A 23,750-nucleotide genomic window follows, 5' to 3' on the forward strand; every position below is an offset into this window, starting at 1 on the left:
TTGATTAATATACGTGTACATCACTGTGACTAGAGTATAGAGCCTATCATACTTGCACAGTGTAATCATGCGTATGTTTATAAGGTTGCCGCCGATTGTAACCACCAGGGGGCAGTGTTTATATTTTCAACCAATGAAAGGAGCGCACGTTGTCTGAATGGGCGAGACTGCTGGTTTCCGGGCCGGGGAAAACAATCCAACACATGGAGTAACTCTGATCGGAGTGACACCGGAGATATCGACAAAACAGCTGGACTAACAGGAACAACGTTAAACTGCCGCCATGCAGTTTGATATACGCCGGTGAGTTGTTCAGGCTGTCTGGATAAAAACACTACAGCGTTTAGCTCATGAAGGCCTTGGAAGAACTGTGCACACAAATCGAAGAACTGAAAATACACTTGTCTGGCTTGTTCTTGTTCCAAGGGAGCTATATGGGGCTATATTTATATATGTAGACACATGGCGAGTTGTCAGTCAGCCTTGTTGCTTCATTAAATTTGGTTATTTAAAACATGGCTTTCTTTTGCATAGCTTGCATTTTGTGAAATGTAATGGTTCCGATTTTATCAGATTTGTGAGGCATCATGGGCCTATTGCATTCACGAAAAAACTTCCACACAGACTTTGTCGTAAGTTTTAGCATTTAGGCCCATACAGGAAGCTGCTGGTGGGCAAAGCATCCATGAGGCTTGGTCTTTTTGCATTGTTTTCACGTGATTGTGTATTAGTAATTCTACACCACTGGTGTCTAATAAATTGCAAATAACAGTGCAAGTTGTTACCTTGGCTTATATGTAATTCATGGTTTTGCGGTGATGTCATAGCTGCTTTGACCTAACCATCAGGACTCTAATTGGTCACTTGACTAGAGCACCTGAGGTGAAAACAAAGCGAATCTAACCCAGACAAGATAGGCCTTGAATAGCATTTAATCAAAAATAAAAACAAAATGAAAACTGTAACCTGTAGAACTTTGTAGTAATCAGAACCTGCATACCTTTAGGCCAGTACTTTAAAGTTTAGGAGTCCGCAAAAGTCAATATTTCTCCCATTTAGCTCCATGTTATTTATCACCTTATGGTATGTTGCTACTTCCTAAGCAGTGCCACTTACAGGAACAATTTGCAGATTAAAACCCTGTTACACTACTGGCCCATGGCTGACGAATAGCAGGGGATTGTTAGACTTGGTGAACTAAATAAAACCCTATTTGAGACAAATTGACAAGAGACCATATTTCACTGATCATAAGTCTGATCATTTGCCAATTATCAGACTGTTGTCGCTGCTCTCGTTTTACTCTCTGTATCGTAGTCTTTATTTTAAACATGTATGTTGTCCACTTGTAATAAAACCTAAGTGTGACTATCTCAATGCATATTTCTCAACATTGTGAAATGTACTTTGGATTTGAAGTACTAGAAATTATTATATGTGCTACAGTAAGGATTAAAATTCACACATTTTATTATTAATAGTCAAGAGAAATGGAAGTATTGGCTTTGTATGGTGAGGTCCATAATTCAGTCAAGGTAGCTCGCTACATTTAACCTGTAACAATCAGATTTCTTTAAAATCATGTAATGATAGCATTTGTTATAATAACAGGTAGTATGGAATTAAAAAATGTACTAATGCATCGTCAGCTGCATGACATTATTTTAGGAATATTTTCATCTTAATAAATAAATTTGGAATGGGCAGTTACATGTACTTCTTATGGCTTTTTTTTGTAAGGTTTTTTATTTTATTTTTCTTATTAAAAAAAAATGACTTTTATTACATCTGTTTTTGCAGGGAATTACAAACATAAAAAATTTGAATTCTCATAAAATGGTAGGATTAGAATATTTACGGTAATGTGCAGACAGCCTTGCTGTGACAGACCTTTACTTTTACCTGTACACCGATCATTGGAGCATGAAGTAGTTTATTACCGCCAGTCAAATATGTGGGTGGTATGTAAGAAAACGAAATATATAAATAAGTGTACAGATACTTGATAATTTGTGTAAAGCGGAAATGTAGGTGTAGGCAATTTATCATAGGAGAATTTGCTGGTACATGGATGAAGTGTTACCCTTGACCATTGAGACTCCATGCTTGAATCAAACCCATGTTGCTTAGCTGTGGCTTTGTCAGGAGGTGTGTCAGGAACCTAATGATGTGTGGTGATTTTGTCTGAACTAATTTCCAGTTTTCTGATGACCCATAAAGCTGATCAGCTTTGCACGCATACATGTACATGTATGTATCTAAAGTAAAGACAGCGTTCTTGAGTAGACCGACAGCAGAAAACCTAAATCAATAAAACAAATACCTTGTAACAATTTATCGTAGGTGAATAAACAGAGGGGTGAGGTACTTTTATGTAACGTGAAGCACGCTAATGATAACCTGTCAGGCGCCCGGAAGCAGGACCTTAAAGCCATTTTATTGACATCAAATGTACCCTTCACAGTTCACCTTGTGATGTCACATTAAAGACAGTACAACATCACATTACAATACATTTTTGATGTAACAATGGCTCGAAGTCCTGCTTTACAATTCTCATACCGCGATGTCTTCTCATACACAGTCAATTTCGGATGCATGTATTAGATACAGTTCTTAATACACAGAATTTACAATTTGTGAGTCGCTTAACTTTTTAGCATTGCTATGCTTTTATTAAAGAGCAATTTTTAACAGAAATGAATGTGACGTAATACTGTAGCTGGTTTACTGTAACAACCCTGCCTGTTTGGAGGCTGCAGCCCAATGTTTGACTATTGATTTGGGCTAGATGTGCATTGGATATGTCCACTGGAATAGAAAACCTTTTGTTGGTAAGTGAATATTCTGCCAGCATGCTATTATTTTCTGGAGTGTGTTTAACAGCTTGGAAGGGCACCAGGTGTCTGGATGATTTGCTGTGGAGTTATTATTCCAGTGTCATTCACGATCTTCAGCCCTTTTATAACTTAGGCACATACAGTGCATATAACTGATGGTCTAATTTTGTAACCGGCCTGGATAGCACAGTTGGTAGAGCGTCCGCTTCGGGACCAGTAGATCCAGGATCATTCCTTGATCGAGTCACATCTGAGACTTTAAAAGAGGAAGTTGTAACTTCCTCACTTGGCGTTCAGCATGAAGGGGATAGTGCAACGACTGGTTGACCCGTATCAGTTTAATGGCTCGGGCGGGGTGGCTTACTTGCCTTCGGTAAGTCGTCTCAGTGAAGCAGCACTAAATAAAAGAGTGGTGGAAATCCGTCCTGCAACAAGGAGGCACATTACCCGTACATGCACTCAAAGGATTCCTTCGTCGTCATATGACTGAAAAATTGTTGAGTACGACGTTAAACCCCAAGCACTCACTCTAATTTTGTACAGACATACAGACCTGTGAGACATAAATAAAGCTTGGCGAGAATCCTCCGAAGGATTAAGCGTTGAAAACACTTCAGTTAAGGACATTGTCAGTATGACCTGCATGTATGTAGTAAGGAGGTCTGACACGTATATTCACTGCATGTATCTTGACTGAGCTTATACTGGGGTGGGGTTATACTCCTTAGTTCTCGAGTTCATGCTTCGTTCAAGTCGCATATTTTCACTGATGTCAAGGGAGATGTTCAGTGTTGAAATTATATCTACACGTATACTTCTACCACACAAGAGATGTTTGCAGTTAATATCCAACATCAGGAGATAGTGTTTTTTGTATATCTCTTAAAAGTGCAACTTATTAAGCTTCATCATTGGTTGACCATTCCATCTTAGCTTATTTTGAAAATAAATGGAGCCATATTTTCAAGACTTCTGGTAGAGTCCTCACACAGCAGTAGATCTGAGATTTGAATATTATTAATTGGCTGTTACCAGATGATCTGTTTTCACCGTTTGTTGTACTCGTCATATTTATTGAAAAATATGAAGTATTATGAGGTATGACAAATTAGAAATGTCTTCCAGAAAGCAGAATCGGTGTATAGCTTGTTATGATTATTAATCAGGTTTGATTAATGAGCAGTTACCTGATCAATGTAATGTCACATATATGTTCGTATTAAATTAGCCATTTTAGCCGAGCACTTTTGAAGGCAGACCCATTTAAAAAGCAAACCCATGTACAGTGTACATCTGATTAGACTATTTTAAACAGAAGCTTCTTCTGGCCTTAGGGTGTTTATGTCTAGTCTGTTCAGTACAGGTCTCCCTAAAGCCTAAATCCTCAAGGACACAGCAGAGTGTAACAGATTGCACCGGGCAGACTGTACTAGACATGTGTGCAGGGTGCTAGCCCTGTCACTTCTGGTCTGTTCTTAACAGCTTAAGCTTCGTAACTGGTTTTAAACTGTGTCCAAAGGATAATATCATTACTTTGAAAAGTGTGCATCAAAGTAATATACAGTTCAGAGCTTCTCCCTGCATTTATGTAGCGATGGCTTTTTATCTCAGGTTTGATGTCTATCGAAAAGTGCCTAAGGACTTGACACAGCCTACGTTAACGGGAGCTGTTATTTCCATCTCCAGTATCTTGTTCATCGCTTTCCTCTTTATCTCGGAGCTACTGGTGTTCATTAGTCCTGATATGTAAGTATACTGTAGTTACAAATAAACTGTTAGTTATTAGTAATTTTTAGTTATTGGTACCGATAAAATTCTCTCAAAACTTATATGCAAATAAATTTTTGTTTTCTATATTTAAATTTCTAGATATATGTTGTAATGTATATATTTTAAGTTGGTATTTTGTTACTGTTACATACTTCTTCCTATGTACATATTTAGCATAGACCTACTGTAAATCTTCAACCTTTTTGACATGTAAATTGCTTTTTTTAGTGGAATTTATTATACAATACAATTATTATGAAAATGACACCAAAATTGATTTATTTGTGTCACTAAACATGTCAGCTTCATAAAACTGTGTTGATTATTTCTATACACATTATTGTTACCGGTATCTCAAAATGCTTCAAAGTATGGTGATTGAAAAGCTCGAAGAATTTTGGTAGATCATCTTGTAAATGTATATTATAGTATTTGGATGAACATTTGGATACCCATACACATACAGGTATCTGCATGTACTTGTACTTTGTTGTCGCAGATAAAGTACTTGTGAAAACAAAGTTGTATTCTTTGAGAATGCATACACCAGTTGTCAGTATTTTGCCAGCTGATACTCTGTGTAACTAATCTGGACAGTTATACTTCTTAATATTATTTGCTAAGACACATTTGTGGTGAATCACAATTGGGAAAAGTAAGATCATTCAAGTTGCATGTAAATTTAATACGGAATACAAAAACAACTTAAATAAAAACAAATACTTAGGTTTTCAACCTTTGTTTGCCCTCAGAGTAAGCGTGTTGTACGTTGATGACCCAGTCCAGCATTCACAGAAACTCCCCGTTTTTTTAAACATATCCTTGCCAAGAATGAAATGTGAATGTAAGTATTTATATATTGTATTGTATACTACTGTATGTACTGTAAGATGTGTGTTTGTCTGGTTCATGTACACTCTCTTTTGTCAGGGTCCTGTACATATTCTGTCTTCAGGTTCGTGTACACCCCCTGTCATCAGGTTCATGTACATCCTCTGTCATCAGGTTCATGTACGCCCTCTCTCATTAGGTTCATGTACACCCTCTGTCATCAGGTTCATGTACATCCTCTATTACCAGGTTCATGTACATCCTATGTTGCCAGGGTCATGTACACCCTCTGTTGCCAGGCTCATGTATGTTCATGTACATCCTCTGTTGCCAGGTTCATGTATGCCCTCTGTTGCCAGGGTCATGTACACCCTCTGTTGCCAGGCTCATGTATGTTCATGTACATCCTCTGTTGCCAGGTTCATGTACATCCTCTGTTGCCAGGTTCATGTACACCCTCTGTTGCCAGGCTCATGTATGTTCATGTACACCCTCTTTTGTCAGGTTCATGAACACCCCCTGCTTTCCTTGGATTGATCTTGTCACACATGTGCTTAAAGTTATCCTCAATATAAGCAGGAAGTACAGAATGCAGCCAGCAACCTTCGGATATTCGTGGGTTTCCTTGGGATCTGCCCGGTTTCCCCCCACCACAATGATGGCTGCCATCGTATAAGCGAAATATTCTTAAGTACAACTTAAAGCATCAGCCAAATAAATAAATACATGCAAATGCAGCCAAATTTTCAAAGATACAAACAAATAGATGTGTTGTGCATTTTGTTTTTATGGATATCTATAAATAACAATAGAACGTCTTTAAAATCATGTGATGTCATACTTATTTGCATATTTGTTTGTATTATATAAGATTTGATATTTAATCTATTGACTTAATAGGCCCAGAAAACCTCCTACATAATGTATTAGCTACCATGATAATTTTGTATGTTATTGTATTATTTTACATTGAATGCACTTTCACCTGTGTTCTATAAAGTCTGTTTCATGAACACGATAGGCCTACAAGAACTCCATACAACATGTTACCTAGCCCAACATGCTGATGCAGTATTCACATAAATACATCATAAACCAACTGTATGTTGCATGTAGTTTCATGAAAAGAAGGAAGTGTATATAAATATCTTGCACAGAGCTGTTGTATTGACATTTCTGGTCGTTCCTTACATATTGTCTTAATATTGTCTCAAATGGCCTCGGTGGCACAATGGCCCAGGAGTCTCTCACCAATGCAGTCACTGTGAGTTCAAGTCCAGCTCATACTGGCTTCCTCTCTGGCTGTACATGGGAAGGTCTATCAGTAACCTGCCCGTGATAGTTAGTTTCCCCTGAGCTCTGCTTGCCTTCGCCCACCATAATGCTTCTTGCCATCGTAAAAGTTGAATATTCTTGAGTGCGGCCTAAAACACCATTCACATAAATAAATGAAATAAATAAGTCTCTAAGTACTTTGTAGTTCTAATTTTACTGGATGCTGCTTTTGCAATATGCACACTGTATTAGTATCTTTGTTACTTTAGTTTCTCTCTTACTGCTTCACTTCAGTATTCTGACTTTTTAAAGACATTTACCGACCAGAGAGTAGACACATAACAGTATCTAATTATTAAACGTAGATGTACTGTGTATGTGGATAAAATCAACAGGTGATATAGGCCTGCAGTATGGTGATAAGACACAATTACGTACATGGATATGCAGCAGGTGATATAGGCCTACAGTATGGTGATAAGACACAATTACATACATGGATATGCAGCAGGTGATATAGGCCTACAGTGTGGCAATAAGACACAATTACATACCGGTACATGGATATGCAGCAGGTGATATAGGCCTACTGTATGGCAATAAGACACAATTACATACATGGATATGCAGCAGGTGATATAGGCCTACAGTATGGCAATAAGACACAATTACATACATGGATATGCAGCAGGTGATATAGGCCTACTGTATGGCAATAAGACACAATTACATACATGGATATGCAGCAGGTGATATAGGCCTACAGTATGGCAATAAGACACAATTATATACATGGTTATGCAACAGGTGATATAGGCCTACTGTATGGCAATAAGACACAATTACATACATGGATATGCAGCAGGTGATTTATCTATTACTAGCAGTTGGTGAACCCTTATCCAAATGACTTGAGTTTACATTCCAAAAATAATTAGACATTTAATGTTAGATAACAGTGTTATTGACAGTGAGCCTAGACTGCATGAAATGAATTTTGTTTGTGTTAACCTCATGCAGTTCATTTTTTTTTTCTTACAGTAAATGAAATGGAACAAACGTTAGGGTTCTGGGCCGAAGATTTTGGGCCATTTTAAACAGGTTGAAGCACAGTGACACCACAGATTCTATTTTGCAGCAAAACAGAAACTGACTTTAATATTTTCACATATAAGATTACTATAGATAGCCCACTATAGTACTGTAATTCTTCAGCCTTTTTCACCTTTTTTTCCAACCAAAGTGATTTTGTTTCCAGAATCAAATTACTGATGTACATATATTGAACTTAAAGTTTCTCTTTAATATTCAAAAAGGTTGAGGAATTAAGGTAGTACTAAATTTATATTCTTGTTGAACTTGTAAATGAAGCAGTTAAAAAAAAACTCATGTTTGTGATGTCACTGTACATCAGCTCGGTCAGTATGGTTCACCAGAAAACCTAAATCGTTATGGCATTTGCACCTTATTCACTGTAAACAAATTATGAATTCCAAACAAATGAAATAAGCACAAGATGGCACAATGTTCTTATATACATTAAAGATACAAGAAAACATATAAAAATGCTATCACAAACACATACCACATATATAGATGTATATTGACTGTCCAGATTCATTTATTCTTTATCCAAAGTATATAAAACCTAAAAGCAGTAAAAATTGTCAATGGCCATATATACATGCACATGTAATAAATTAACCCAATGTTTACATGTCAGTGTTTACATGTCAGTGTTTACATGTCATATTTAGTCCAAACACAGAATTATTTACCAGAGGCCTCAAGTTCAGAACCTTTGATCTTGTTAAGTTTGACCTCTTTTCATGGAAGTCAGGCTTGGCTTGAATTATCAAAGAGAAAAGAAAAGATAAACTTCCTGAAGGCATTTTATAATGTTTCTTTAAATCTCGTGCTGCTCAAGTGCCAGGACAACAGGTTTGTGGATATATAGGAGAAACTGCAAATTTGAGAGATAAGTGGATGTGTGTTGCAGAAATATTATAGTCAGAAGATGTGCTGAATTTATCAGAAGATAGAGTTATAGAATCCTCTAGGGGTTGAAGGCATATATTTGAAAATTACCATCATATCTCAGTTATGTGAGGAAGAAGATCGCTCTGTGTTAATTAATTTATGCACTTTAGAAAGACGTTCTGGACCCTCCATACTGTTGAAGTCTCTTTGCATGATTTTGTATAGTTTGACATCCTGTCATGTATTAATATCTGTGTCCATGTTTCAGATTTAGGACTAGACATTCAAGATGAGATGGGAAGACACGAGGTTGGCATGTCAGATGCAACAACAAAAGAACCCATTTATTCAGATCATATTGAAGGCTGTCTTTTCCAATCTCATTTCATGATAAATAAGGCAAGTAGAACAAGTTACAGATCATAATATTTCTTATGTTGTCAGCTAAACCTGATTGCCATCATATCTAATCAAGTAATTTGACCAGTGAATTAAAGTCTGCAAAAACCTATTTACTGAGGTCATTGAAAGAGAAGTACTGACATGTATTTTCCTACTGGTCAAGTTTGTTGATTGGGATAATAGTGTTGCTAACCACATCAGTGGGTATAAACACCATGCAGGCCAAACTCATCATGCATGTACGTACACAACTGTATCCTGGTAGAGTAACATATAGCTGACTGTTGTAGTGTTGCTAACCACATCAGTGAGCCAAACTCATCATGCATGTACATACACAACTGTATTCTGGTAGAGTAACATATAGCTGGCTGTTGTAGTGTTGCTAACCACATCAGTGGGCCAAACTCATCATGCATGTACATACACAACTGTATTCTGGTAGAGTAACATATATCTGGCTGTTGTAGTGTTGCTAACCACATCAGTGGGCCAAACTCATCATGCATGTACATACACAATTGTATTCTGGTAGAGTAACATATATCTGGCTGTTGTAGTGTTGCTAACCACATCAGTGGGCCAAACTCATCATGCATGTACATACACAACTGTATTCTGGTAGAGTAACATATATCTGGCTGTTGTAGTGTTGCTAACCACATCAGTGGGCCAAACTCATCATGCATGTACATACACAATTGTATCCTGGTAGAGTAACATATAGCTGACTGTTGTAGTGTTGCTAACCACATTAGTGGGCCAAACTCATCATGCATGTACATACACAACTGTATCCTGGTAGAGTAACATATAGCTGGCTGTTGCAGTGTTGCTAACCACATCAGTGGGCCAAACTCATCATGCATGTGCATACTCTACTGTATTCTGGTAGAGTAACATATAGCTGGCTGTTGTAGTGTTGCTAACCACATCAGTGGGCCAAACTCATTATGCATGTACATACACAACTGTATCCTGGTAGAGTAACATATAGCTGGCTGTTGTAGTGTTGCTAACCACATCAGTGGGCCAAACTCATCATGCATGTACGTACACAACTGTATCCTGGTAGAGTAACATATATCTGGCTGTTGTAGTGTTGCTAACCACATCAGTGGGCCAAACTCATCATGCATGTACATACACAACTGTATTCTGGTAGAGTAACATATAGCTGGCTGTTGCAGTGTTGCTAAACACATCAGTGGGCCAAACTCATCATGCATGTACATACACAACTGTATCCTGGTAGAGTAACATATAGCTGGCTGTTGCAGTGTTGCTAAACACATCAGTGGGCCAAACTCATCATGCATGTACATACACAACTGTATTCTGGTAGAGTAATATATATCTGGCTGTTGTAGTGTTGCTAACCACATCAGTGGGCCAAACTCATCATGCATGTACATACACAATTGTATCCTGGTAGAGTAACATATAGCTGACTGTTGTAGTGTTGCTAACCACATTAGTGGGCCAAACTCATCATGCATGTACATACACAACTGTATCCTGGTAGAGTAACATATAGCTGGCTGTTGCAGTGTTGCTAACCACATCAGTGGGCCAAACTCATCATGCATGTGCATACTCTACTGTATTCTGGTAGAGTAACATATAGCTGGCTGTTGTAGTGTTGCTAACCACATCAGTGGGCCAAACTCATTATGCATGTACATACACAACTGTATCCTGGTAGAGTAACATATAGCTGGCTGTTGTAGTGTTGCTAACCACATCAGTGGGCCAAACTCATCATGCATGTACATACACATCTGTATTCTGGTAGAGTAACATATAGCTGGCTGTTGTAGTGTTGCTAACCACATCAGTGGGCCGAACTCATCATGCATGTGCATACTCTACTGTATTCTGGTAGAGTAACATATAGCTGGCTGTTGTAGTGTTGCTAACCACATCAGTGGGCCAAACTCATCATGCATGTACATACACAATTGTATCCTGGTAGAGTAACATATAGCTGGCTGTTGCAGTGTTGCTAACCACGTCAGTGGGCCAAACTCATCATGCATGTACATACACAACTGTATCCTGGTAGAGTAACATATATCTGGCTGTTGCAGTGTTGCTAAACACATCAGTGGGCCAAACTCATCATGCATGTACATACAGAACTGTATCCTGGTAGAGTAACATATAGCTGGCTGTTGCAGTGTTGCTAAACACATCAGTGGGCCAAACTCATCATGCATGTACATACAGAACTGTATCCTGGTAGAGTAACATATAGCTGGCTGTTGCAGTGTTGCTAACCACATCAGTGGGCCAAACTCATCATGCATGTACATACACAACTGTATTCTGGTAGAGTAACATATAGCTGGCTGTTGTAGTGTTGCTAAACACATCAGTGGGCCAAACTCATCATGCATGTACATACAGAACTGTATCCTGGTAGAGTAACATATAGCTGGCTGTTGCAGTGTTGCTAAACACATCAGTGGGCCAAACTCATCATGCATGTACATACAGAACTGTATCCTGGTAGAGTAACATATAGCTGGCTGTTGCAGTGTTGCTAACCACATCAGTGGGCCAAACTCATCATGCATGTACATACACAACTGTATTCTGGTAGAGTAACATATATCTGGCTGTTGTAGTGTTGCTAACCACATCAGTGGGCCAAACTCATCATGCATGTACATACACAACTGTATTCTGGTAGAGTAACATATAGCTGGCTGTTGTAGTGTTGCTAACCACATCAGTGGGCCAAACTCATCATGCATGTACATACACAATTGTATCCTGGTAGAGTAACATATAGCTGGCTGTTGCAGTGTTGCTAACCACATCAGTGGGCCAAACTCATCATGCATGTACATACACAACTGTATCCTGGTAGAGTAACATATAGCTGGCTGTTGCAGTGTTGCTAAACACATCAGTGGGCCAAACTCATCATGCATGTACATACAGAACTGTATCCTGGTAGAGTAACATATAGCTGGCTGTTGCAGTGTTGCTAAACACATCAGTGGGCCAAACTCATCATGCATGTACATACAGAACTGTATCCTGGTAGAGTAACATATAGCTGGCTGTTGCAGTGTTGCTAACCACATCAGTGGGCCAAACTCATCATGCATGTACATACACAACTGTATTCTGGTAGAGTAACATATATCTGGCTGTTGTAGTGTTGCTAACCACATCAGTGGGCCAAACTCATCATGCATGTACATACACAACTGTATTCTGGTAGAGTAACATATAGCTGGCTGTTGAAGTGTTGCTAAACACATCAGTGGGCCAAACTCATCATGCATGTACATACACAACTGTATTCTGGTAGAGTAACATATAGCTGGCTGTTGCAGTGTTGCTAAACACATCAGTGGGCCAAACTCATCATGCATGTACATACACATCTGTATTCTGGTAGAGTAACATATAGCTGGCTGTTGTAGTGTTGCTAACCACATCAGTGGGCCAAACTCATCATGCATGTTCATACACAACTGTATCCTGGTAGAGTAACATATAGCTGGCTGTTGTAGTGTTGCTAAACACATCAGTGGGCCAAACTCATCATGCATGTACATACAGAACTGTATCCTGGTAGAGTAACATATAGCTGGCTGTTGCAGTGTTGCTAAACACATCAGTGGGCCAAACTCATCATGCATGTACATACAGAACTGTATCCTGGTAGAGTAACATATAGCTGGCTGTTGCAGTGTTGCTAACCACATCAGTGGGCCAAACTCATCATGCATGTACATACACAACTGTATTCTGGTAGAGTAACATATATCTGGCTGTTGTAGTGTTGCTAACCACATCAGTGGGCCAAACTCATCATGCATGTACATACACAACTGTATTCTGGTAGAGTAACATATAGCTGGCTGTTGAAGTGTTGCTAAACACATCAGTGGGCCAAACTCATCATGCATGTACATACACAACTGTATTCTGGTAGAGTAACATATAGCTGGCTGTTGCAGTGTTGCTAAACACATCAGTGGGCCAAACTCATCATGCATGTACATACACAACTGTATTCTGGTAGAGTAACATATAGCTGGCTGTTGCAGTGTTGCTAAACACATCAGTGGGCCAAACTCATCATGCATGTACATACACAACTGTATTCTGGTAGAGTAACATATAGCTGGCTGTTGCAGTGTTGCTAAACACATCAGTGGGCCAAACTCATCATGCATGTACATACACATCTGTATTCTGGTAGAGTAACATATAGCTGGCTGTTATAGTGATGCATTGTTAATCTTAAAACGTAATTCTACCTCATTTATGCACTTAGCACAATACTGTACTGTAATAAGTACAATACTGTAATGTTGTTGTTAAGAAAGGCAAGATTTCATGATTCAATCTTCCTTTTTGTTTGTTTGTTTTTGGGTTTTTTTTTTTAATTCTCTTGGTAAATGTGTAATAGTTCAGTTGATGTTGTTCCCAGGTGCCTGGTAACTTCCACATCTCCACCCACTCGTCCGCCAGCCAGCCACAGCTCCCTGACATGGCTCATTACATACATGAGGTCAGGTTTGGTCAGAAGCCCGCAGCTAAGGTGAGTGCATGGGCACCCTAAGTCTTCAACCTTTTCAACCACCACTGTGACCAATGTTCTGAAACCTTCTGAGAGGACCATAGTGTATAGAGAAATACATGTAATCTGCAGTTTTATGAAGCTTGCATCTTTAGTGAAACAAACAAAACATTTTTGGGGTCATTGTCATTAATAATTGTGCATAAATTCCACTGAAAAAGTGTTTTAGAGGTCAGAAGGGTTGAAGATTTAGATTATATTTATCTTGCATTAGACAAATGCTCCTGTTCTCATTGGATCAACAAACAAATAGGGGACGTGGACATATACATATCCACGTCCTGCAGTCGATGGCATATGCATCTTTTGACCAGCTTATCTATCTTCAGTCAGCTGTTAATATTTAATGAGGTCGCTAAAATGAGTCGCTGAGTTATTGGCCTTCTGTGGTGAACAAGCCAAATTAGCATTTCAGGAATCTTGAGAGGTCAAGCAGGTTTAGGCGAAATGTTGTGGCAGCTCTTGCAGAGTAACGCAATGAAAAGATGTGATTTTATGGAAGATGCTAATGTCACATGACAAGCCTCACTATTAAGAAGTATATTCAGTCTAGCAGCTACTGTAAATATATTAATTTTGGTGCTCTATTGTACATTTGTTCAGTTGGATATGATCCTACCTTCAGAACAGTGCCCAAAACATGTATTTTTTCTGAAGATAAACAGAACTCTCACAATATAACATGTAACAGTATTTTAGATCATTTGCCATTTCTACTTTTGAAGAGATTCAAGTCATGTTTTGTACAGAAGTAAACAATGGCTTGGTTATTTTCAAATAGTTTATAATATATGTATCCTGAATGCAAGAGGAATGCAAATTTGAAGATATAATACATGCAGTTAACAGTTTTAATTAATGTCATCATTGTTCAGCTGAGCTTAGATTGCTGCAGGCTCCCAATGAAAAAGTGCACCAGTAAACAAAATTCACCTAGCTGAAATATGGCCCAAAATAGGATTATGCAACATTCCTTAGATTAAAATATATGTTTTTTTATGCTCTCACAAGATATTGCATTCTGTCCTGAGCTATGTTATATCCAAACCACTTTGATAAAGATATGAAACTTCTTTAAATAGATAGTCTACCGGTTGTCATTGTGCACTGTCATAGTCTGCTTTTTCTCCTATTCCATGAAATCTGTCTGGTTTTCCATGTGTTCTATTCCAAGCTGTATCCCAGGAATGGTTGTGCATATCAATATTAACCTTATGGGAATTGATTAGACTTTGATATTGTGCACTGTCAAACATGTAATCTACTGTGTATCATTTCTTGGGAGTCCTCATGTGCTCATTGATGTTACTTCCACAAGGAAGTGTGGATATCAAAAACGTGTAGCTTGGGTCTTCATTTGTAAAGTTGTGTTGTTTACACGTGTGCCAGCAATGACCCATCCCCATTGTCTCTTCTGTTTTTATATTCACAAATAAAAATCAACCAAAAAGTCATCATTCACTATAGTTCAGTTAAATTAAACGTTCATTGTAGATGTAATTGATCCATATGCCGCCAGATTGGTAAAGGTGATCATAATCAGCGTTTATTTTAAATGAACTACTTGTACATTTAGTAATAAAGTACCGTAATGCACACTTTATTACGTCAGGTAACTGTATTTACATGTATTCTATTACATGAATCCTATTACATAAGTCCTATTACGTGAATATGCAGTGTACATGGTTTGTCATAGTCTGCTTTTCCTCATATTTCACAGAAGCGTTCTGATGGTTTGTTCTTTTGTCCAAGTGTTTTTCCATACTCTTGTCTGATGGGGTTATATGATCACTAACAATAGTAAATAATGAAAGCCAAACATTTAAATCATGATATGCTAGAGAAACTAACTATTCTTTAAAATGAACATAAAGTCTGCCACCATCTATACATAGAGAAAATGAATGTAACAAAATTGGAAGCGATTGACTGACCGCAACTTCAGAAGCTACAGAGAGCTTCCCTGTTTTGAATTGGATAACAGGTTTAACAAAACACATGGTTTAAGGATCAATAACTTCTGTGCAAGTTACTGATCCTTGCCAATATTTCACATTGCAATGATTGTCTGCCATCTTGCCCTGAGAATCATGACATGACTTGACCAATCATGGGTCTTGTTACATCCGAACTCACCCAATCGGGGAGTGTAGTACATCATTATTTGGTATCGTAACACTTCCGCTCGTCACACTATAAATATATTGGTTTATTGGCGTTGACGTCCTTATAATATCCAGAGTTTGCTCGATTCCTAATTATGTCATACCAAGCCTGGATTAGGCTAGTAATACCATATTGGAGTGGTAACACTGATGATTGGCCTTGTTGTATAAACTCACTGACAAGTGTATTCATATCGGTCAGTTGAAGTCAGTTAGGCCTACTGGGTTGTACTTTGTAGACTGATTAACGCATCAGGCCTGCCGCTCCGTACATGATATAGGGACACAGTTATCATAGAAAAATATGTAAAAAAATTTTATAAAGTTCTGAAAGCCGAGAAGATGAAGTTCAACATTGGAGATATGGCACTGACGGACAATTCACTCCTAGCGATGTTGTAGGAGCCCTTATGAACGTGGCCAATCACTAGCGCTGAAAACGTCCTTGTGATAATTGTCTGTTGCGTCAAAAAACCTATTAGCTCTCAATTGTCAGTGTGGTTTCTTATAGTGGATAGAAAGATATCAATCACTAAATTGGATTTTGTGCTTAGCTTAAGCTGGTGCAGTTTGAACCACACATTTGTCAGAAGGACACTGAGAACAGCTGCCCGTGTCACAATGTGTACTTTTTGGGCAGGAGACTGCAGTAACTGGTCAGGGAGAGCGGGCAAGAAAACCGCCTAGGGTGAGACATTTCTTGAAGAAAAATATTGCGACTTTGCATTATTTTTCCTTTGCAAAGTCCGATTTTTATTACGAAAATATCTCCCCAAGATCTGAATGAATGAAAGGGTATTCTCTGAAGTCTGTACAGCAAGCTAGGCCAAATGCTTACACCCTGGCTCGACGAGGACAAGCAGGACAGCTAAAGCACAGCACTTGTGTCCAGGAACGTCGCTCTGATCGAGTGCCAAACTACAAGAAACATTGGCCGTTTGAACATGGAACAGAGCTGATAATCTTTGATTGGGTATCGGGCGTTTTTGCTTGTATTTTTTTCATTGTCACATTGTTTAATACTGATAGTACAGGAGAGTTCCTAGGTTTTGTGACGTCACTTTAATAGCTAGAACATGGCAAAATGGCATCACCAAATGAGTGGCTAGGTACTGATGATTTTTTGCTATTTATTTTGTTCATAAGTAGTGTAGAATTTTTAAAATATTTTTAGAATATTTCTGGACTATTACTTTATTAATTAATTCAGCTTTAGTGGCTGACTTTATGTTCACTTTAAGAAAGCTTAAAATATTAAAAAGTGTTAAACGAAGACAAAAGGTCACACATTCAAATCCAGCACAAGTATGTGTTTATAGCTCAAAACACCAATCATATGAATGAATATCTAATTGGATGGGTAGTAATTTAGTTACTTGTAGGTTGTTGTTTTTTTTTACTACAAATACTGTGACGTGATTTAATATTTGCATGTTTTGATTTGTTTATCTTCAGCTTGATGTCATCAAGGGGTCCTTCAACCCTCTCAAAGATTCAGACAAAACAGCTTCAGAAGGTATGTGAAGAATCTGTCTTTAAAAGAAAGGACAGCAAATAATATAACCCGTTATTCAAGAAGAGGAGTGGAAACAGACCTCAATGGACACAGACGCTTTTTCTGATGTGCCATGTCAGGAATTCTTACACTTTCATGGGATGCGCCATGTTAAAACAGCCATGTCACTCGCATCACTCACACCATATAGTTAAAAGCAAAGCTAGGTTGGGGGGGATGTAAGTGGAAATAGATGCATCCTTGATTGAAATAGCTCATGCCTGATTGGTTAAAATCGATAACAATTGTCTCTATCAGCTCGATTTTGTTTTCTTTGAACTGCAATACCATCACAAAAATAAAGAGTTAGGCTTTTTGTACTTCACGCGAGATATTTTATCAATGAATATATATCGGGTCTAGTGTATTGTTGTCTCTTCTATTAAGACCAGTCATCATTTAAACAAAGTTTAGTTTTATGGTAGAAAACCAAGCGTTTGCATCTCAAATGACGTGTCAGATAAGTTCCATCTAATGAACAGAGAATAAACTAATAAGCATTTACTGATAGCAATGAAGTTTAAAGACAATGATATATTCTCACTGTGAAACAAAGACCATATGCCTATACACATACTAGTACATTTTGTAACAAATAGGAAGTGAGGTACATGTATATGCATGCGAAGTTGAGTGTATCTGTGTGTCTTTTTGTTTGCATTGTTTTCTTCAGAAAACTGAAATTTGAATTCTACTTTCTGACCAGTAATGTGGTTTTCACTCAATAATAAATCAAATGCTGTGAGTTGAGCCAAGCCGAGCCAAAAATGTCGGATGCTGTATGCTCAGATTAGTATTTTAGTGAGAATCCAATTCAGAGCCTGTTTTTTTTTTTCTTTCTTAGCTGCAGAGATGTCTATACTATGCATTTGTCAACTGTTACCAACTCTGCTAAAGTTCTGTTAACTGGAAGTCGTTTTCAAATACAGTTATTTTCTTATCTTGGCTATAAACCAATATGTTTGGCAGGGGGACGGTGATATGGCTCAATAAGGCAAGTGTTAGACTCTCAAGAAAATGGTACAACTGGTAGGGCATAAATCTTAACCTTACACAGGAAATTCATTTGTTAGTTCCCTTGCTCTCGTTGGTGGTGGTGCCTTGGTGACAGTCGGCAGTTGACAGCATTCATGGGTTCGTTTGTGGAGTCTTACATTTTGGAAACTGTAGAGATAATAAATGGCCATAGCTCTTTGTCATCTGGTTTGCATCTCTAAAACTGATAGCCATTGTATAAGTGGGAAATTATTAGGTGTAGCATTAAGCAAGTCACATTGAGGAGCGTTAATTGTTCTGTCTGTTTTCAGCTCATGGGACTCATGACTGCATTCTAAAGATTGTTCCTACTTTGTCTGTTTTCAGCACATCACTCACACTTACATCCTAAGGATTATTTGTACTTTGTCTGTTTGCAGGTCATGTCACGCACGATTACATCCTAAGGATTGTTCGTACTTTGTCTGTTTTCAGCTCATCTTACTCATGCTTACATCCTAAGGATTATTTGTACTTTGTCTGTTTGCAGGTCATGTCACTCACGATTACATCCTAAGGATTATTTGTACTTTGTCTGTTTGCAGGTCATGTCACGCACGATTACATCCTAAGGATTGTTCGTACTTTGTCTGTTTTCAGCTCATCTTACTCATGCTTACATCCCAAGGATTGTTTGTACTTTGTCTGTTTGCAGCTCATGTCACTCACGATTACATCCTAAGGATTGTTCGTACTTTGTCTGTTTTCAGCTCATCTTACTCATGCTTACATCCTAAGGATTGTTCGTACTTTGTCTGTTTTCAGCACGTCACTCACACTTACATCCCAAGGATTGTTTGTACTTTGTCTGTTTGCAGCTCATGTCACTCACGATTACATCCTAAGGATTGTTCGTACTTTGTCTGTTTTCAGCTCATCTTACTCATGCTTACATCCTAAGGATTGTTCGTACTTTGTCTGTTTTCAGCACGTCACTCACACTTACATCCCTAGGATTGTTTGTACTTTGTCTGTTTGCAGCTCATGTCACTCACGATTACATCCTAAGGATTGTTCGTACTTTGTCTGTTTTCAGCTCATGTCACTCATGCTTACATCCTAAGGATTATTTGTACTTTGTCTGGTTGCATGTCATGTCACTCACGATTACATCCTAAGGATTGTTCGTACTTTGTCTGTTTTCAGCTCATCTTACTCATGCTTACATCCAAAGGATTGTTCGTACTTTGTCTGTTTTCAGCTCATGTCACTCATGCTTACATCCTAAGGATTATTTGTACTTTGTCTGGTTGCATGTCATGTCACTCACGATTACATCCTAAGGATTGTTCGTACTTTGTCTGTTTTCAGCTCATGTCACTCATGCTTACACCCTAAGGATTGTTTGTACTTTGTCTGTGTGCAGCTCATGTCACTCACGTTTATATCCCAAGGATTGTTTGTACTTTGTTTTCAGCTCATGTCAGTCATGATTACACCCTAATGATTGTTTGTAGTTTGTCTCTTTGCAGCCCATGCCACTCATTGCATTGTAAAGATTGTTCCTATTTTGTCTGCTTTCAGCTCATGCCACTCATGATTACATCGTAAGGATAGTTCCTACAGTGTTCGAGGACAGTCGCAACAACATGTACTTTCCTTTCCAGTATACCTTTTCACACAGGGTGAGTGTAAAAGTTTTAAGAGTTGTATGGAAGTGAGGAGGCATTATACTCGTAGACATGTATCAGCTGAAAATAGTTCAATTTAGATTGTCACAAACCAGTTTTTCACATGTTAAAAAATGGATGCTCGTCTTCACCTAGAATGAGCATGTTTCCTATAAACAGGCAAGCAAACAAGGATAAAAAAATTATTGATATAAATGTCATTGTAAACAAATTTGTTAGCAGCAGCACACATTTATATCAATAAATCCAGTCTGGCTTAATGTAAGATGTAGTTTATGTCATATCTCGAGCATCAGCATCCAATAAGAGTTAAAGCAATGTTTAGACAATATATTATGTGTGGTATTTTAAAAAGTACTGCATGTATTGAGCTCAGGTTTTGCATACATGTATATGAAGAACACAATAACATGAAGGAAATGTTCCATTATTGATGCACTGTGTGCATATTAATTACTGTAAATTACAAAATTCATGACTTCAGTAATAGAATCAGTGTTAAGATAAATGTTGGGATTGGTGTCTCGAAAAGTACTTCCTAAGTCTTCTAATCTTTGAGACAGATATTAGTAGTGCATTTTGGAAAAGTAATGATATGGGTATGTTGTTCCGTAGATGGTTTAACCATGTGAGAAAAACAGATACTAAATATTCCTGCTACAGCTACATGTATATTGGCTAAAAAGAGCAGACCAGGTGTCCCAAAAGTTAGAGAAAAAATAAGATAATAAGCGGAGGTTTTGCAAATATGCAAAGCACAATAACATAAAGCGGATGCTGTATGGTTGATGCCCTACAGGTGTGTTAATTCCTGTAAATGACAAATGTCATGACCTTCCTGTCTCCTTTAGGTAAATGTTCATGTACTTTATGTGTGGAACTCAAGTGTTTCCATTCATCTGGTTCCCAGCTCACCTTCTTACCAGACTATGTTGTATTGCATTCCCAGCTCACCTTCTTACCAGACTATGTTGTATTGCATTCCCAGCTCACCTTCTTACCAGACTATGTTGTATTGCATTCCCAGCTCACCTTCTTACCAGACTATGTTGTATTTCATAATGTTGGCTTTTTTTTTTCTTATTCACAGGATGTTATACAGCAAGGTCATGGTGGAATTCGTATGCCAGCCATTTGGTTTCGGTATCAGCTTAGTCCAATAACAGCGAAGTATCATGAAAAGAGGAAACCGTTTTATCATTTCCTTACAACGGTAAGTGCATTTCATGGTTAAACAAAATGTCTGTGTAGGGTATATAGTTTTCCTTGCTGAATACTGACGACTCCAGATCGAATGATTATGACTTCATCCCTCATCAACAGTATTGCAGGCATATTCTGGATCTTAAAACCTGAATTTCCATTGATCAAAACATTGCTGGGAAAAGGGAAGTTAATCAGGCAATAATGGAATGGCTATCGCTGTCGTCGTATAAGTGAAATATTCTTGAGTGCGGCATAAAACACCAATCAAGTAAATTAGTAAATAATAGAATGGCTCAACCTCTACCATATCTCACAGGGCTATGACTTGGGGTTCCAGTTTTTCATTACAAAAATTCTTCATTAATGGGTGAGCCCTCACTGGCTCAGACTGTTAAAGTGCTGGGTCACTGCGAATGCCCAGCCATGATTATTGATGTCACATCCTCATTTCCAGATTTTGGTACTTGGGCTGCTGCTTTAAATCCAGCACATGGGGTAGTTTTTTTTTTGAGAATTTACGTTTTTCAAAATTTTCCTTGTAAATCACTTCTTTCTTATGTCACTAAAAGATCATTTAAAGTAAATAAGCTTGAGCTGGCCCTATACCAATAAGGACCCACATTTAATTTCATCTCCTGCTAGTTTTGCTGCAGCCTAAAGTCAGTAGATTTGTCTGGTACATGTTATTTTCATTCGTTTCGTCAACCATGAGCCCATCCTTCCTCATATGTCACAAGTAAAACTAACTTGATTGGTATTAATTTTTAGTGACAAAAGAAAATAACCCATTTTTTCTTCATTTCTTTTCAGGTTTGTGCCATTATTGGAGGTACCTTTACTGTAGCTGGAATAATAGATTCTTGCATATTTACAGCAGCCGAAATTTTCAAAAAAGCTGAATTAGGGAAGTTAAGCTGAGGTTTTAGGTTTATTAACAAAATAATTTTGATAAAAAAAAATAAATAACATGTATGTACAATGTTATTCATGAATTTCAAATATTTTTATCGCTTTGTAAACCATTTGTTTGTTTTTAGTTTGTTTTTTAGATTTTTTTCTGCTACTTGACGATACATGTACATTCCTTTTTTTTAAATTTTACACATTTTCTGTTTCATTTTTGGCTTATTTTACATTGATAATGGGCCATTGGCCCACAGCCAGGGATGATTGGCTTATATGATGCCCTTTCAGAACGCATACTTCTATTAATTTTTGTACAGCAATTTAGTTTAAAGGATCTGTTTCAGGTGTGAGATCTCAATAGGCATCATTTAAGAAAGTTTGAAAAATAAAAATGATAAGTTTCTTGATGAATACCAGCCACCAAAAGAGATTAAAACAGTATTGATTGAAGGTTGTTTTGTCCAGCTCTCTTGTTACTAATATTAGAGTAAAACCTAATAGTCTCTAATAACACTTCATATTCCTCACCTCAGACTTGCTATGTTTACTGTGTGTGTATAATGACACATTCTAAGGAAACCAACCAGGTTTGTGTAAATGAGTGTACCTATGTTTGATAGTCTTTTGAAAGGCTACTTTTTACTTAGTTTCTAAATTTAAAAAGGCCAACATGAAGAGGTAGTTTTAATGAAATTTGTATTACAGTAGAAGAGAGGACCTCTTGTTTGTTGGCACATGTATGTACATGTCATTTTGGAAATTTTCACTGAAAATGCCTGAATAGCGTGGTGCTGCATCTATTTTAAATTGTATTTTTTGAAAACTTAAGATAGATGTTGGCACAAATATAGAGTAGTAATGCTTGTAAAGTGTTTGTTGTCCTGAAACGATCATCAGCATCATTAGCCAGTGTCAGGACTCAAGCAGATTATGCTGAGAGAAAGAATATGGGTTTTTTTTATAGCAGAGGTCTATTATTCTACTTGTAGCATTCAAAACCATTGATACAATCAGACACTATCTGTCAAAAAGAAAGGGCACAAGTTTGAACTCCTCTGTTGGGTTTTGTTAACTTTACATCTTCACATGTTTTAGAGCCACTTTTATGCTGTATTAGAAGGACATAGGACATTTTTTTTTTTTTTTTTTTAATTTTTGCTCTGTTGTAAAACGTTATACTCTATAAAGTCATGGAACATCCATACATTTGGACAAAAACTGGATTTCTCACAGCAGGAATCAAGGAAAGAAGGAATGGTGTTCTGGCTGGATGCATACAGTGTATGTATAAAAAAAAAACCTTAAGTGGAATTATTTATTGTATTGGCACCTAATGTTATTGCAAAAATAAATAGAACTGTTATTCTTTTTATGTATATTTTAAATCTTCTTGGTTTATGAGGTCAGAGGTACTGTAGACTGTCGTATTCATACAGACTAATATATTTGTTCACTCATGTATTTTTTAATTGGGCGAATGGTGATAGGGTGACATAATTAGCAGTTGTATTTAAGGCAGTGTAACTTTTTAGCAGTTAATTGGTA

At 37.6% G+C, this 23,750-nt stretch overlaps 1 protein-coding gene across 1 annotated transcript; it reads left to right on the top strand.

The window, feature by feature from the left end:
* The first annotated feature begins 185 nt into the window (after positions 1 to 185).
* LOC135466516 (endoplasmic reticulum-Golgi intermediate compartment protein 1-like) lies at positions 186 to 23,347 on the top strand. Its single transcript, XM_064744040.1, has 9 exons — positions 186 to 303; positions 4,452 to 4,586; positions 5,363 to 5,454; positions 8,965 to 9,095; positions 13,555 to 13,665; positions 17,328 to 17,388; positions 19,987 to 20,087; positions 21,184 to 21,306; positions 22,110 to 23,347. The coding sequence occupies exons 1-9, from the start codon at positions 284 to 286 to the stop codon at positions 22,215 to 22,217; spliced, it is 882 nt and encodes a 293-aa protein (XP_064600110.1). The 5' UTR covers positions 186 to 283; the 3' UTR covers positions 22,218 to 23,347.
* The last annotated feature ends 403 nt before the right edge of the window (positions 23,348 to 23,750 follow it).

Source organism: Liolophura sinensis, chromosome 6, assembly GCF_032854445.1.
Source record: "Liolophura sinensis isolate JHLJ2023 chromosome 6, CUHK_Ljap_v2, whole genome shotgun sequence".
Classification (NCBI taxonomy): domain Eukaryota; kingdom Metazoa; phylum Mollusca; class Polyplacophora; order Chitonida; family Chitonidae; genus Liolophura; species Liolophura sinensis.